Raw genomic sequence first — 15,710 nt, forward strand, 5'->3', positions numbered from 1 at the left:
AGTCAAAAAATAATTTTTTAAAAGAAGTGTAAGAAGTTGAACTGTTGTATTAAGAAAAGGTTGCAGGCCCATATAGAACACGGCATAAATTATTAGCAAAACAATTATATAAAACTTATCTAATAGCAGTAATCAGGAAGTGTGGTTGAAATATAAAATCCTCTGGCAAAAATGTCAGTGATTAAATAGTGCTAAACCCTCTTATTCTTCAGAGACAATCTTAAGATGAGGCCAAATTTGGAAAACATAGTATTCTTTTTTCCTTGAGCTGACAAACACTTAATAGGTCTCTTTTTTCTCATTATTGATGGCAATAACATAAGCGCTGCATGATATACAACGTTCTTGTCTTATTCCTTCTATTAAAGAGCATTATGTTATACATTTAATCAGAAAAGAAATTTCCTTTGCTGTCTTGTGTCAAGAAAACAGAACCCTACCTCGTAATTGGCATCTCTCAACCATTATATCAACTCTCAGCAATCAATCCTTCAAGCCATCCACATCCTCAGGACCTGAGATACTCCCATGGCCCTTTACTTAGCTCTCCTCTTCTTCTTGCTATCAAATCTTACTCATTTTTCATGCCATGGCAAGCTTCTCCCAGTGGTCAATGATCAAGGAGGCAATCCTGGCCAGACGCAAACCTACATCGTTCATGTAGTAAACACCAAGGAAGCTGAGCTTCTCAGCGATATAGATCTTGAAATTTGGTACAAATCCTTTCTACCTAACAACACTCTAGACTCGGGAGCACCTCGTTTGGTGTACTCCTATCGACACGCAATCAGCGGTTTTGCTGCGAGGCTAACTCCTACAGAAGTGAAGGCTATGGAAGGTAAGGAAGGCTTTTTATATGCCCACCCTGACAAGCTCTATCACCTAGAAACCACTTATACCCCAGAGTTCTTGGGGTTGAGCCAGCCGTTCGGAGGAGCATGGGATGGCACCATGTATGGCGAAGGCATCATAATTGGAATTATTGACACTGGAATTTTTCCGAACCATCCTTCTTTTAGCGACAATCTAATGCCTCCTCCACCTACTAAATGGAAGGGTAAGTGTTATTACCTCAGTTGCAATAATAAGATCATCGGTGCAAGAGCATTCCGAAACGGAACCAGTCCTTCCCCATTAGACACAGCAGGGCATGGGACCCACGTGGCAGGCACGGCTGCAGGCAATTTCGTGGACGATGCCAACGTTCTTGGGACAGCCAAGGGTAAGGCCGCTGGAATGGCACCTAAAGCTCACCTAGCTATCTACAAAGTGTGCTTCGAGGATGGCTGTTGGGGGCATAATACACTTAAAGCCATAGATCAGGCTATCACGGATGGAGTCGATATAATCTCCATGTCAATTAGTGGTGCACATAATGCAACATTCTATTTTGATTCAATCGCACAAGGTTCACTAGCAGCATTCAAGAAGGGAATCTCCAATTGTGCATCCGCAGGCAATAGTGGCCCTGAAAAAAATACATTGGCCCTTAGTGCCCCGTGGGTTTTGACAGTAGGAGCGAGCTCAACTGACAGAAGAATAAGCGCAGCTGTAAAGCTCGGAAATGGAATGGAACTACAAGACTTACCAGACCAGGGATATACCACATCTTCTGAAGCTCATATCCTTCCAGCTGTCCAAGTTAGCTTTGTGGATGGGATAAAGATCAGAGACTACGTTATGATGTCAAACTCCACTCCTACCGCAGCAATCAAGTTCAACTACGCACAATATGGATTCCGACCATCTCCAGCAGTCGCTTCTTTCTCCTCTAGGGGTCCAAGCGAGATGAACGGCGACATCTTGAAACCAGATGTCCTTGCACCAGGCGTGAACATTCTAGCAGCATGGCCATCTGGAGTCGGACCTAATCCTAACCCGTTCATCCTTAAAAACTTCAACTATGACAGCGGCACCTCCATGGCCGCTCCTCACGTTTCTGGAATCGTCGCTTTAATCAAGTACAAACACAAGCAGTGGTCACCAGCAGCGATCCAATCCGCCATCATAACCTCGGCCAAGGAGCTAGATCTTGACGGGAACCCCATCAAGGACGAGGCGGACAATAAGACAGCCGGTATCTATGCCACAGGAGCGGGCCAGGTGAATCCAGCCGGGGCGATGGATCCTGGTCTCATTTACGACCTAACTCACGACGATTACATCTCATACCTCTGTGGCCTAGGGTACAACGACACTGAGGTGTACTGGACAGTTGGCTATTTTGTTCAATGCTCCCGACACAAAAAGACCAGCCCGTCACAGCTGAATTACCCCTCCATCGCGGTATCTCTCAGCTCAAATTCAAGGACCCAGACCGTGCAACGAACAGCGACGAACGTAGGGGACGCTAACGAGGTTTACCAGGCGCGGGTCCAGGAGCCGCCCGGGGTCAGCATTTACCTTTCTACGCACCAAATTTCGTTTTCTAGAGTCCAGCAGGTCAAGGACTTCAATGTCAGCCTCGTCATGAGGCGATCACCAGGGAAAGGGCTGGTTTCAAGGGGGAAACTCGAGTGGGTTTCGAACAAACATGTTGTTACAAGCCCTGTCGCTGTCAGATTCGCCTAAATCCGACCAAATTTGGTGTCATCTGTGGATCCTACGCACATATCACAGTGGTTTTCCTACGCTAAATAATAATGAATGTAATGATAAATTCCCCGTATATTAATGGAACCTTTACTTTCCTCTTAACAACCACCAGCACGTCCAGGATTTTTTGGAAGAGACCCATTTGAATCGGTCGAATTGGGAACATTTTACAGCTTAAATTATGGAATTTTAAAATTTAAAAAAAAAACTGTAAAACGAACCAAGGCAAAAAGGTGTAAAGGAAATTTGTTCTCACCAGAATTGAGAGCTTTCCCAAGCTCTTCTTCTTCTTCTTCTTCTCCGCTGGAAGAAATTCTTGATCGAAATTAATTACAAAATAGTTTGAGGCTAATTGAAGGGGCTCTTTAAAGGGGTTTTTTCATAGCGACCGCTTAGAAAATAGGATAATAATAAGGGAACCATCATTCATGTCTAATTCATACATAATTCCTCTTCAAAATGAATTTTTACTGCGATCAATAATCTCCAATCAAAATTTTTACTGAAATTTTAAAATTATTCTTAAAAAATCACATTCAAAGTATTTAGGTCTTGTTAGGATGCAACTCATATATTTTGAAATTGAATATTTTAAGTTTTTTTTTGAATTTTTAGTGAAATATTATTTAGGAGTTGGTTGATTGCAACAAAACCTATTTTAAAGGTGATTATATGTAAATAGAAATTGAAATTAAAAGATGATTTATGTATACTTACTCTATGTTTAAGGTGGTTTTTAGGGGGGTACCATTTACTTTCCTCTTAGGGTCTGTTCGTTTGCCAAAAAAAATCCGGAAATCTCTTGCCACCTCAACTTTCAAGAAATGAACAAGTGCCACATGGGATTTTGTTTTCAAGAGATTTCCATTTCTCATGTTTGTTTCTTTTTTAATTTTCGAGAAATGAACCGCCACGTAGGCTGCCACCTCAAACTTTCAAGAAATGTGTTTTCACATCAAATTGGGCTGAAAACACTTGGAAATGTCCCATCTAAGAATTATTAATTAGTAAAAGCACTGTTGGAATAGTGCAGAATAATAAAACATAATATTTAATACCCCCATTTCTCATTTCCTATTTCTTGTTGTCAAACAAACAAAAGAAATAGAAAACTGGGCACTGTTACTATGAAGGCTTTTTTTGTCTGTTTGTGTGACTTGGCATTGAAATGTGGAGTTTTCTTTGCGAAACAAACCAAAAAAAAAGAAATCTGGGAAATGTGCTTGAAATGTATTAAAATCATTTCAAGGATGAGTTTTCCATTTCCGATTTTTTTTTGGAAATAACCAAACAGGCCCTTAGCAACTACTTAAGAAATGCAAATAGACATTCCCTACTCAAAATGTTGTATTATATATATATATTTTGACATTATCTCCAATAAATGTTGTATTTTATATATATATTTTAAAACAAATCTCAGCTTTGATTCGGATTAATAAATAATACATCTGTAACTATTTATCACAACTAAATATATTTTTTAAAGAAAAAGTAGGGCGACATTCCCTACTCAAAAATATATTAATACAATGAACTATATTGCGACTAATATTGTATGGATTAACCAATAATTCAATAGACTCAATTATGTTGTAACCACTAATTCGATGGACTCAATTTTACTGTAAACTCCTTGAATTTAACTGATTTTAGAGATTTCTTCTTATGAAAAGTTAATAAATACAATAGATTGAGAAATCAATTATTGCAGTGATGAAAAGGAAAATAACAAATTTCAAGGAAAAATTATGTTTAGACCCCAAAATTAAAATGCTCTTGTGATCAAGTTATTGCACTTTTGGTAATGTATTTTAGCCACAAAAATAATTTTTCTTGTGGTAGTTCTTCTCAATCCTTTTTCCCATCCCTAAGGTACCGTTTGGCAAAAGGTTAAGTGAGTGGTTAAGTAGACTTAACCCCTTCTTAACCCGTCAAACATAAAAACTCTATATAAGGGTTAAAGTGAGTTAACCCTCCATAATTTGTCAAACATAAAAAATATAGAAGGGTTAAGCTAACCCCTTTAGAGAGATTAAAATGAGTTAACCCCTCAAAATGAGGGGTTTACTAATACTCCTATTTAGAAGGACTAAGAGTTAACCCTTCTAATTATAAAGAAAATAATCAAAATCATTGTTATTCCCAAACACTAAAACTGATCACAAAGACTAAAATAAAACTTATATAACGAGTTAATAATTTAGTCCTTCGGATTATCGAATGGGCTAACTACGTTAATCCTTCTTCTTAATCCATCTTCATTAACCCTTTGCCAAATGGAGCCTAAAATAACAATCATGATCTGTTAGGATTCCAAGAGGATGTAGTGGGATTAGTGGGAAAATTGTCATATAGTTATTATGTAGTAAAAATAGTTACCACTAGATGAGACATTGAGAATTATAATCAATAAAATGTATTAGGATTATACTTGTTCTTATATAGATGAATCGATGAATACAATCTCGATGTTCCTCTCCAAATATTCTTTTTGGTTCTTATTTTTCTTCTTGTTTCCTCTAATCTAAGCTCTGCAATTAACATTATAAAAAAATTGTTAATCTTTGAAGATGGATGTTAAGTTTACAAAATAGATGTCAATTTTATACTTCACATGTTAATGATTTAAGTCATATGATAATCTCAAAAAATAGATGTTAACTATGTAGAGTAGATGCTAATTCATATAGCTAACATCAATTTGTTAGACTTAGCAATAAATTCATTGAATTAACATATCTGTTAAACTCTACAGCTAAATCATACAATTATCATCTATCCAGTAAAGCTAACATTTAAGTCATATAGTTAACATCTATCTGATAAAATTTGGCTAAATATCTACCTTAAAATATAGATGTTAACTGTAATTATTAAGTGTTAACTTTAGTGTAACTTTAGGAGATGTCTGTCTTAGCCAAAGAAAACAATCTTTGAGTGATGCGGCAACAAGTGTGGGAAAGAGGTGCAAAAATGTTTGAGGGAAGGGGAAAATGAAAAAGAGAGGCCGTAACGGCGAAAAAGTTAATGGTTGAGAAAAGATGAGAAGAATGATGTAATTACAAACGTGGTGGAAAAAGATATAATAGTTGATGAGAGGGAGAAGAAGGAACATTTAGACATAGATTCATGGGGAAGAAAAAGAGAGAGATGAGAGACTAGGGGAGAATGTGACTTTTCACTGTGCTGAGGTGGTGGCAAAAAGAGAAGATTCTTCACATGAGAAATTGAGTTTTAGAGATTTTACACATGGGTAAAAACTGCGGGGGTTGACCATATGAATATTTATAATTTAGGATCTTAACACAATTTTTCCTAATTTTACTCATGACTGAATGTGCATAAAGATGATTTGATAATTTTCTATTCAGCTTGAGAATAAAGAACATAGTACTTAGTAGGACAATTTTTTAAAAACGACCATTTTTCAAAATTAATAAGTAAAATTGATCATTTAAAAATTTATTTAGCAAAATCGACCTTTTTTAGTAAAAAAGGGTCGATTTTGCAGATTTTGAACTGCACGACGGGACTACTAGTCCCGTGCAGTTCTCCCAAAAAACCCCCAAAATTAGCACTTCGCACTCTCTCCCTTTTGAGTTGAACCTCGTGTGATTCTCCACCTACCTCCGCCCTCCAAACAGTCTCCGTCTCCAATCTCACCAAGGGTAAGAAAACCATTCTCTTCGTTGTCCCTGGAGCCTTCACCCCCAACCTGCTCTCAGAAACACCTCCTTGGCTTCGTGGAGAAGGTCATTGATCTCAAGGCCAAGGGCGTTGGCACCATCGCCTAAGTCTCCCTCGACGACGCCTTCGTCATCAAGGCCTGGAAGGAGAGCCTCAACGTGGGTGCCGACAACATCCTCATGCTCTCATACATCAGCGGTTACTTCACTAGGGCTCTTGGTGTCCAGCTCGATCCCAGCGACAAGCCTGTGGGCCTTGGAGTCAGGTCCAGACGGTATGTTCTTGGGGGAAAGGTTGAGGAGGCGGGAGAGGTTTTTGACGGAGGAGCAGAAGTAGTGGGAGGCGGTGTCAACGAGGAGGTAGAAGAGGGCGAGAAGGGAGAGGAAGAGGAGAGAGTGCAAAGTGATGATTTTGGGGTCTTTTTGGGAGAACTGCACGGGACTAGTAGTCCCGTGCAGTTCAAAAACTACAAAATTGACCCTTTTCACTGAAAAAGGTCGATCTTACTTAATAAATTCTTAAATGGTCGATTTTACTTATTAATTTTGAAAAATGGTTGTTTTTAAAAATTTATCCAACTTAGTAATGGTAAACATGGGCGGCTTTACTTTAGGTGAATATGTCTTTGTAGCGCCACTCTTTTGGTTTTATTTTTCATGAAGACTTTTTGTACAAATGATATGTGCTTGGGTTCAGATATGATACGTTAGTAATGATATATTTTATTTTACTAATACTATGCACTTGAGTCTAGACACGCTAGTGCATTTGATAGTATTACTAATGATACGAATATCAATTTTTTTTCAAAATATGAAAGCATGTCATAGTTATTAGGTTTTTATTTTTATTTATTATTACTTACATAGTGAGTGATACCACTCTTTAGAAATCCTACATCCACCACGATGGCAAACTGATCAGAGGGTGAAGCTTGTGTGAACATATCTCTGAATATGTTGGGAACACATAAAATTGATGATAGAAGAGTAGGGGTGCTAAACCGTATCCCTATCCGAGAAAATTTCCATAACCATATCCATTATGATATGGATATGGTTACTCAAATCTATAACCGATAGAATATGGTTATAGATATGGTTTTGTAGTGAAATATCTATATCTGTATCCGAAATATCCGAATACATATTAGTCATACTCTTACGATAGTTTTGGTTCTTAAATTATGGATTATGGTTAATTCTAATCTTAGCTTTTTAGTTATAATAAACATATTAACAATCTTTTTTGTATCACGTGAACTATGTTTTTCTCAATATTATCTACTTTTCGCATATTCGTTTTGTATCCGCATGCATATCCGCTTATATATCCATAATCGTATTCGATTTTAGCGGATATGGATGCATATCCGTATCTGTATCCGTATCCAAGATAGGTAAGCGGATATGAATATGATAAGCATAATATCTGAGTTGCATTTCAAACATTAAAACATGTCATTGGAAACTAGAGAGTTGTATTCCCTTTAGCACTAGCTCAGTTGTTAGCTAAGAACCAAGGATTCTCAGCCTTTAGTTTTGAAGAATATATTGTTAAATATAGTTAGTAGTTATATTATATCTTTCAAACATTAAAACATGTCATTGGAAACTAGAGAGTTGTATTCCCTTTAGCACTAGCTCAGTTGTTAGCTAAGAACCAAGGATTCTCAGCCTTTAGTTTTGAAGAATATATTGTTAAATATAGTTAGTAGTTATATTATATCTTTCAAACATTAAAACATGTCATTGGAAACTAGAGAGTTGTATTCCCTTTAGCACTAGCTCAGTTGTTAGCTAAGAACCAAGGATTCTCAGCCTTTAGTTTTGAAGAATATATTGTTAAATATAGTTAGTAGTTATATTATATCTTTCAAACATTAAAACATGTCATTGGAAACTAGAGAGTTGTATTCCCTTTAGCACTAGCTCAGTTGTTAGCTAAGAACCAAGGATTCTCAGCCTTTAGTTTTGAAGAATATATTGTTAAATATAGTTAGTAGTTATATTATATCTTTCAAACATTAAAACATGTCATTGGAAACTAGAGAGTTGTATTCCCTTTAGCACTAGCTCAGTTGTTAGCTAAGAACCAAGGATTCTCAGCCTTTAGTTTTGAAGAATATATTGTTAAATATAGTTAGTAGTTATATTATATCTTTCAAACATTAAAACATGTCATTGGAAACTAGAGAGTTGTATTCCCTTTAGCACTAGCTCAGTTGTTAGCTAAGAACCAAGGATTCTCAGCCTTTAGTTTTGAAGAATATATTGTTAAATATAGTTAGTAGTTATATTATATCTTTCAAACATTAAAACATGTCATTGGAAACTAGAGAGTTGTATTCCCTTTAGCACTAGCTCAGTTGTTAGCTAAGAACCAAGGATTCTCAGCCTTTAGTTTTGAAGAATATATTGTTAAATATAGTTAGTAGTTATATTATATCTTTCAAACATTAAAACATGTCATTGGAAACTAGAGAGTTGTATTCCCTTTAGCACTAGCTCAGTTGTTAGCTAAGAACCAAGGATTCTCAGCCTTTAGTTTTGAAGAATATATTGTTAAATATAGTTAGTAGTTATATTATATCTTTCAAACATTAAAACATGTCATTGGAAACTAGAGAGTTGTATTCCCTTTAGCACTAGCTCAGTTGTTAGCTAAGAACCAAGGATTCTCAGCCTTTTGTTTTGAGGAATATATTGTTAAATATAGTTAGTAGTTATATTGTATCCTTTTCTTTTAGTCCCACATCCCTTAGAATACTAGAATCTTTTCTCTCGCACTTGTATTTAAACACTTCAATGCAATGAATTAAATTTTTTCTTATTTTCCCTAAAGCTCTATTATTAACATAGTATCAGAGTCATCCTCTTGATCCCAGAGACTTCTTTCTTCTTCCTCTACATCGATCCACCGGGCTGTTTTTGCCAAAAACTCCACACTTCCCCTTGGTTGCCATGATACTAGATTAAACCTTGACACACCGCCCCATCACTCACAACATCATCACATAAAAAAATCCTAGCCCTAACCTCGCATAGCATAATGACACCGTTCACCCGTTGAAACCTTCGTTCACAGCAAAATCCTAGTCCTAACCTCGCCACAATGACACCATTCATCCATGGGTTACTGTTCATCCACTTCATCGCATGCACACAAGGTGTTCGACGGATTGCCTTAGCGAGAATTCTTGCTACTCAGCCAGCCTCTAGCCAAGCAGTCTTTCGTCGTGCGCTTTCCACTCACCGATGCTTATAAGATCCGGTCACCTCGCCTCCTCTCGTGACCACCTTGTGTGACCGCTGATCATTGTTGCAACACCATATCTCGCCGCTTGTAAGATCTAATAACCACGCTTTCTCCCGTGATTATAGGTTAGCTCTCTTGCAACCACCGTGCGTGACCGTCGATTACTGCTGCAATAACATGATCTTGTCGCCTGCAATTCCAGTCACTGATGTGCTTCAATTCAACCACCTCTCACCAAGCCATGCTAACAGCCATCTATGTAAATTTGGCTCTTCTTACCCAAGCTCGCGGTTCCCTACTGATCATGAGTTTGACAAAGGGCGTTAAATATAGTTATTAGGCATATTATATCCCTTTCTTTTAGTCTCACATTGCTTAGAATACTAAAATCTTTTCTCTAGCTCTTGTATTTAAACACTTTAGTACAATGAATAAAATTATCTCTTCTCTTCCCTGAAGTTTTATTCTTAACATATATAAATAGGAAGGGTCACTTCAATTTTTTGTTCTAAATAATTTACTAAGTTAGGGATTGATGACAATGAGAGGGCGGCTCATTTAGCAAAATGGTCTTATAAGAGAGAGAGAACCACATGACTATCTTTAATAGAGAGAGGTGAGACCACCATTTATAATGTGACAAGCAAGGTGAGCATCACCACATGACTATCTTTAATAGAGAGAGGTGAGACCACCATTTATAATGTGACAAGCAAGGTGAGCATCACCACATGACTATCTTTAATAGCTAATTTTGCACAAAGACATATATATATATATGAGGAAAATGGGTATGCTTGGTACCAAGCATACCCAATCTCCTTGGTAGTGAGGTGGAGCTTTGTGAGCCGTTTGATTTGATCTAAAGTGGTAGAGGGAAATTTGCAAAAAAGCCCATCTTTGAGCCTAATAATGTGGTACAGCTCACTCTTCTCTTCCCCCCAAAATCACGCTTCTCAGAACGCCCTCCCCCTCAATCTCAGTCTTTTATGTTTCATGAATCTACACCTTGTTTTGTCAGAACATTGAAATTTTATTATTTTCATCCGCATTCTTAACATCTAACATTTACAGTAAGTTTAACAACATTTTAAATACACAGGGATCAGTAGTCTTCCCAGTGGGAGAGCCAGGGCCACAAGCATCAAACAATGGAGCATCACCCCCGTCAAACTCCTCTAAAACGTGGAGAAGCTGAGGCTCCTAACAAAAGCCGGGAAGGCTGGACTTCTATCCGCTCTTGAGAAATTCGGCCTCTCTTTGCCCACAGTAGAGCGATTAGGTCTCCTCTCAAAGGCAGAAGAGCTCGGCGTTTTATCAGCAGCCACTGATCCTGGAACCCCCGGAGCTCTCCTGAGCCTAAGTCTTGTGTTACTAGTCCTGGGACCTGCTTGTGTTTTTGTTGTGCCTGAAGAAAATGCTTTGGAGATAGCTTTGCAGGTTGTGGTTGCTTCAGTTTGTGTTTTTGAGGGATCAGCCGCATTTGCTGCTTCCAGTTTCATGTCAAACTTGTAGAGATCGAGTTGAGCTTTGCAACAGGAAACTGACGGTTGCATGTTTTGTTAGTACTGGTTTGTACTAATGAGTATTACTATGTCTTCTTTCTGTTCACCTCTATTCCTTGTAAAAAAAAGCTGTACTTATTTTAAACAAGATGTCGTTCTTTGTAAAAAAAGCTATACTTATTTTAAACAAGATGTCGTTCGTTCCATTTTTAGAGCTTTAGATATTCCATGTGTTGGTTGTGGCTTGAATACTGATCAGAAGCTTTGTTCGATGCTGGGGAAATTTTTCGTTTGTCTGTTGACGTCTTTGAATCGAGTTCTAAAAGAATCAGAGAGTTATCACTTCTTTTCTGGTCTGTCGGATACGTATGGACATTTGAAATTTGAAACTGTTTGGAAATCTAATATAGCAGAATGAGACCTCACTGTATCGAATGCGGCAGAAATCTTCATGCTTTGTTTGTTTTTTAATTTTGTGTTTCTCCCCTTACGATGAACAATAAGAACTAAAACAGAGATCCACATACAAGATCCTCAAAAGGGAAAAGGTCTAAAATCAAAAAACAAATACAGCTGACCTGTTACAGGCCATCAATCCAATCTTTGAACATACAAGGAAAGGCCATCAATCCAATCTTTGAACATACAAGGAAAGGGGAATGTGATATATGATAGCAAGTACAGGGAGACTTAACTATCCTGTCAAGGGTTCTTCCTTGGTCTAGATAGCAGCTTCTACTCCTTCCCACCAAATTGTAAATACAGCTGACCTGTTACAGGCCATCAATGCAGTCTTCTTTACCAACTTGTTATAAGCAGTGGAGGATCCAACAATTTATAATAGTGGCGTCACAATGGATATATGAACGGTATTACTAATATGTTATATGCACAACCACAACATACAAATTCAATACAACCAAAATAACCAAAATAGTACATAATCCAACCACTTAGTCCATACAACCACAACATACAAATAAAACCGAACAACATCAATAAGTTCATACATCATCAAAGTTCACTTACATCAACAAGTCCATACAACCAAAATAGTCAAGAAACACCCAAATTAGTCCACACACTATCCGACAACTCGTTGCTCTTGAGCTTGAAAATACTTTTATAAACTATCTCACACACTATCTCATTTGCTTCTTCTATAAATGAAAAACAAAAAGAAATTAATTAGTGATATTCTAAGAGAAACAAAATAATAAACAATATATGAAAAATATGTAAAATAAATGAACTAAATTTAACTTACCAACAATTGACAACCCGTCCTATAGTGACCCAATTGTTGACAATGACCACATTTTCGTTGTTTCACCTCCTTTTGTTCTTCCGATTCTTCAAAGCCACTTTTAATCCTAGTGGAATTTCTTGGACGTCCCTTTGGTTTTGCGGGTTCGAGAGGACCACGAACCGTAATCTCCTCACCATCTTTCAATACGATCACATTAGTATTTGAGTCAACTTCACTTCCAACTTGAGAATCCCGAGTTTGAACTATCTTGCCCCTTACTTCCTTTCCCGCTTCCGTAATGAAGTTGTTTATGAGTTGCTCTAACTTAGAAAGAAGATCATTTGAGCCCGCCGCCATATCAAATGCCTCATTGAAGTTTCCTCGTAAAGCCCATAATCTTATAATACTCTCCCGCTCCGTGCTTTCTTCATTTTTCCGCGACTTCGTAGCATCAACAAAGCCAAAATGCCTATATCTTGCATCAATTTTCTATCTATGTAAGATATACTTATCCGGAATAGATGTTATTTGATTTAGCCATAAGATAAACAAAATATGCTTACAAAGCACCCCCTTCGGTTTCCCAAAATGCACAAGTGCATGCAACTTTAAGCTCTCCATTCTTTTCATAAGTTACATCTTCCCAATTTTTTCTTTCTTCAGAAAACTTGCCAACTGAATATACAACTTTTAACTCCTCCTTCGATGTTTCTTCATAATGTAATGACATCACATCACCAAGCTCCTTTTGAAACATCTTCAACATCACCCTCGTGTATGCCCTTCCCACTTGTGCTTCAATTGGACTTGAGAAACTCATCACGGGCACAGTATTCAAAGTCATGAAGTCTTCATGAGATTCTGATCCACGATGAGTTGTGACTGCCTTGTCATATTGGCCAACAAACTCAACAAGATTAGTATTTGCATTGACAAAACCATCGAAAAAGGAGTTGATACTTTCACTCCTTTGGCTTGTTGTCATTCCCGCCCAAAAACAATCCTTCAAGTATGCATCCACCCAATGTTCACGCAACTTATACATTCTTGTTAGCCAACTATCTTCATCTTCTTCTATACCAAATTTCTCCTTCATGACTTTCCATAGCTCCTCACACTTGCTTATATTTCTAGCATAGTACCAACTATTGAAATATGTAGGCATCTCATCCCCGTATTTGCTCATCAACTTTACTTGTTGCTCGGCAATATGCTTTCTAATATGCCAAGAACAAAAACGATGACGAGTGTTCGGCAAAACTTCATTGATAGCCTTTCTCATCTGTGCATCTTGATCAGTTATGATAGCCTTTGAGGCGATCCCGTGCATACACTTGAGCCATTGAGAAAATAACCACGTGAAGGTCCCCTCTTGTTCGTCCGCAAGCAATGCACAACCAAAGAGGACGGATTGTCGATGGTGGTTTACTCCCGTAAATGGAGCAAAAGGTAAACTCAAATGATTAGTCTTGTATGTAGTATCAAAGACTACCACATCTCCAAAACTCAAATAAGATGCTCTAGCTCTTCCATCGGCCCAGAACACACTCCTCATAATACCAAGATGATCGACCTCCATAGCGAAATAAAAATCTGGATCTGATTCCCTCCTATCTTGAAAATGTCTAACAATAGTTAAGCATTCAGTGCCAATATTATTATGCCTTGTTGTTCTGATATGATCGATTACTTGTTGTGTGGTGACTCGTTCGTCATCTTCTCCCTTGAAAAAAACATTTACCACGCGATTAATAGTAGAGGGCTTCATTCCCTCTTCATGCAAGCTATCAATAAAGCTTCTACAAGTCTTTGATCGATGTCGTTGCTTGTGAGAATAATGATGTGCTACTTTGTCAGGACTTGTTAAAGCATGAACATGTTCTGCAATAAACTTAGTAACCTTCCACCTTTTTGAAGAAGTCAACCTAATCTTCAATTTTGCATCACAATTAATTCTAGTTTCCGGTCGACGGTTGATAATTATTCCACTTTCATTTTCCCTCGGCACCTTTCTCCCTGCTTTGTTGCATACAAATGTTCTGGAAAGAATCTTCCCTGAAGCCTTCTTTGACTTCTCCAAAGTGTCTTTGCGAATTCCAAACCCAAATTTCTTTGCATAAGCATTGTAATAGTGGTATGCATCTTCGTCACTTATGAACTCCTTCCCTTCAAATGGAGTAATATCATCTAGTGGAATGCTAGTGTCTAAGATAGAGTCATCGGGTGCATTGTCCGTCATTTCAATATCTCTCGTTGCGCAATTCTGTGATAATTAAAAAAAAACATATGAATTCATTAGCTTCAATTTAAAAAAGAATGCAAATCTCCACATCAAAATTATTTGCATACACTAATAAAGTCACAATTCCCTCTTATTGTCTCTCCAATTTGACAATCACCAATGAAAAGGAAACCTTACTATGAGAGAATAAAACTAACATATTTAAGAAGGTAACATGATTAAAATAAGAGGACATAATAAGAGCCTATGAACAATGTTAAAATTCCATAATTAAGATGATTAACCATAGATCAAACATAAAGACAAATTCGCATATTTTGTAGGGAGTGGGTATAATTTATTTGAACTTGAGTCCAAAGAATAAATTTTACTTTCCAAATTTACTCCAAATGGGGCAACTACCATCATTTGAAAGCTACTGATTGTCGACCAACCACTAAACCAATGCAAAAAAATTGTGTACTGATGAATCCAGTACCTCATTTAGGAGATTGCTTGTGATTGCAAAATATGTTACATGTACACCAATTGGGAGCAACATATTAGTGAGTTGACAATAGCAAAACACCAAGCAAAATCTTAGGTTCCGTCATGATCAAGTGAATTCACATATGTCTTGAATTTGCTAATTATATAATTTTTCATATATCAAAGATGTAAAATGTATTACCTTCTCAACAAATGGTGTTATTATCGCCAATTGTTGCTCGCTTGAGGAGGCGGCTTCTAAGAGAATGTCACGATGAGAAGAAGAGACATCCATTGCGGCTAGAAACACAAGCAGGTCCCAGGACTAGAAACACAAGACTTAGGCTCAGGAGAACTCCGGGGGTTCCAGGATCACTGGGAAGACTACTGATCCCTGTGTATTTAAAATGTTGTTAAACTTACTGTAAATATTAGATGTTAAGAATACGGATGAAAATAATAAAATTTTAATGTTCTGACAAAACAAGGTGTAGATTCATGAAACATAAACTTGTGGAATTTTTTTTATTATGATCGTGCATGGTAAACTGTAAAGTGTAAGAAAGAAACTGTTTCTTACTGGTTAATAGGAGTCGCCGACGGCGGGCGGATGTTTGGGCGGAGGAGGAGTCGTCGTCGATGGGCGGCGGATGGAGGAGCTGTTGCGGCGGGCGACGGGCAAATAGACAGGAGGAGATCGTAT

The 15,710-nt window shown here is 37.5% G+C and overlaps 2 protein-coding genes across 2 annotated transcripts; one reads left to right on the plus strand and one right to left on the minus strand.

The window, feature by feature from the left end:
- LOC109845897 (subtilisin-like protease SBT1.2) lies at window positions 529–2,571 on the plus strand. Its single transcript, XM_020415147.1, has one exon. The coding sequence runs from the start codon at window positions 529–531 to the stop codon at window positions 2,569–2,571; it is 2,043 nt and encodes a 680-aa protein (XP_020270736.1).
- On the minus strand, window positions 12,316–15,677 carry LOC109844181 (protein FAR1-RELATED SEQUENCE 5-like). Its single transcript, XM_020413142.1, has 3 exons — window positions 15,588–15,677; window positions 15,210–15,401; window positions 12,316–14,560 (listed from the first exon to the last, which is right to left on the minus strand). The coding sequence occupies exons 2-3, from the start codon at window positions 15,300–15,302 to the stop codon at window positions 12,857–12,859; spliced, it is 1,797 nt and encodes a 598-aa protein (XP_020268731.1). The 5' UTR covers window positions 15,303–15,401; window positions 15,588–15,677; the 3' UTR covers window positions 12,316–12,856.

The sequence above is a fragment of the Asparagus officinalis genome, chromosome 6, assembly GCF_001876935.1.
Source record: "Asparagus officinalis chromosome 6, Aspof.V1, whole genome shotgun sequence".
Taxonomy (NCBI): Eukaryota; Viridiplantae; Streptophyta; class Magnoliopsida; order Asparagales; family Asparagaceae; genus Asparagus; species Asparagus officinalis.

Excerpts from the sequence above, each read along its gene's own strand:
- LOC109844181 (XM_020413142.1), bottom strand. The coding sequence starts at position 15,302 with ATGGATGTCTCTTCTTCTCATCGTGACATTCTCTTAGAAGCCGCCTCC. Across the intron at positions 14,561-15,209 it reads TAACACCATTTGTTGAGAAG|AATTGCGCAACGAGAGATAT; the intron begins GTAATACATTTT and ends TAATTATCACAG.
- LOC109845897 (XM_020415147.1), top strand. The coding sequence starts at position 529 with ATGGCCCTTTACTTAGCTCTCCTCTTCTTCTTGCTATCAAATCTTACT.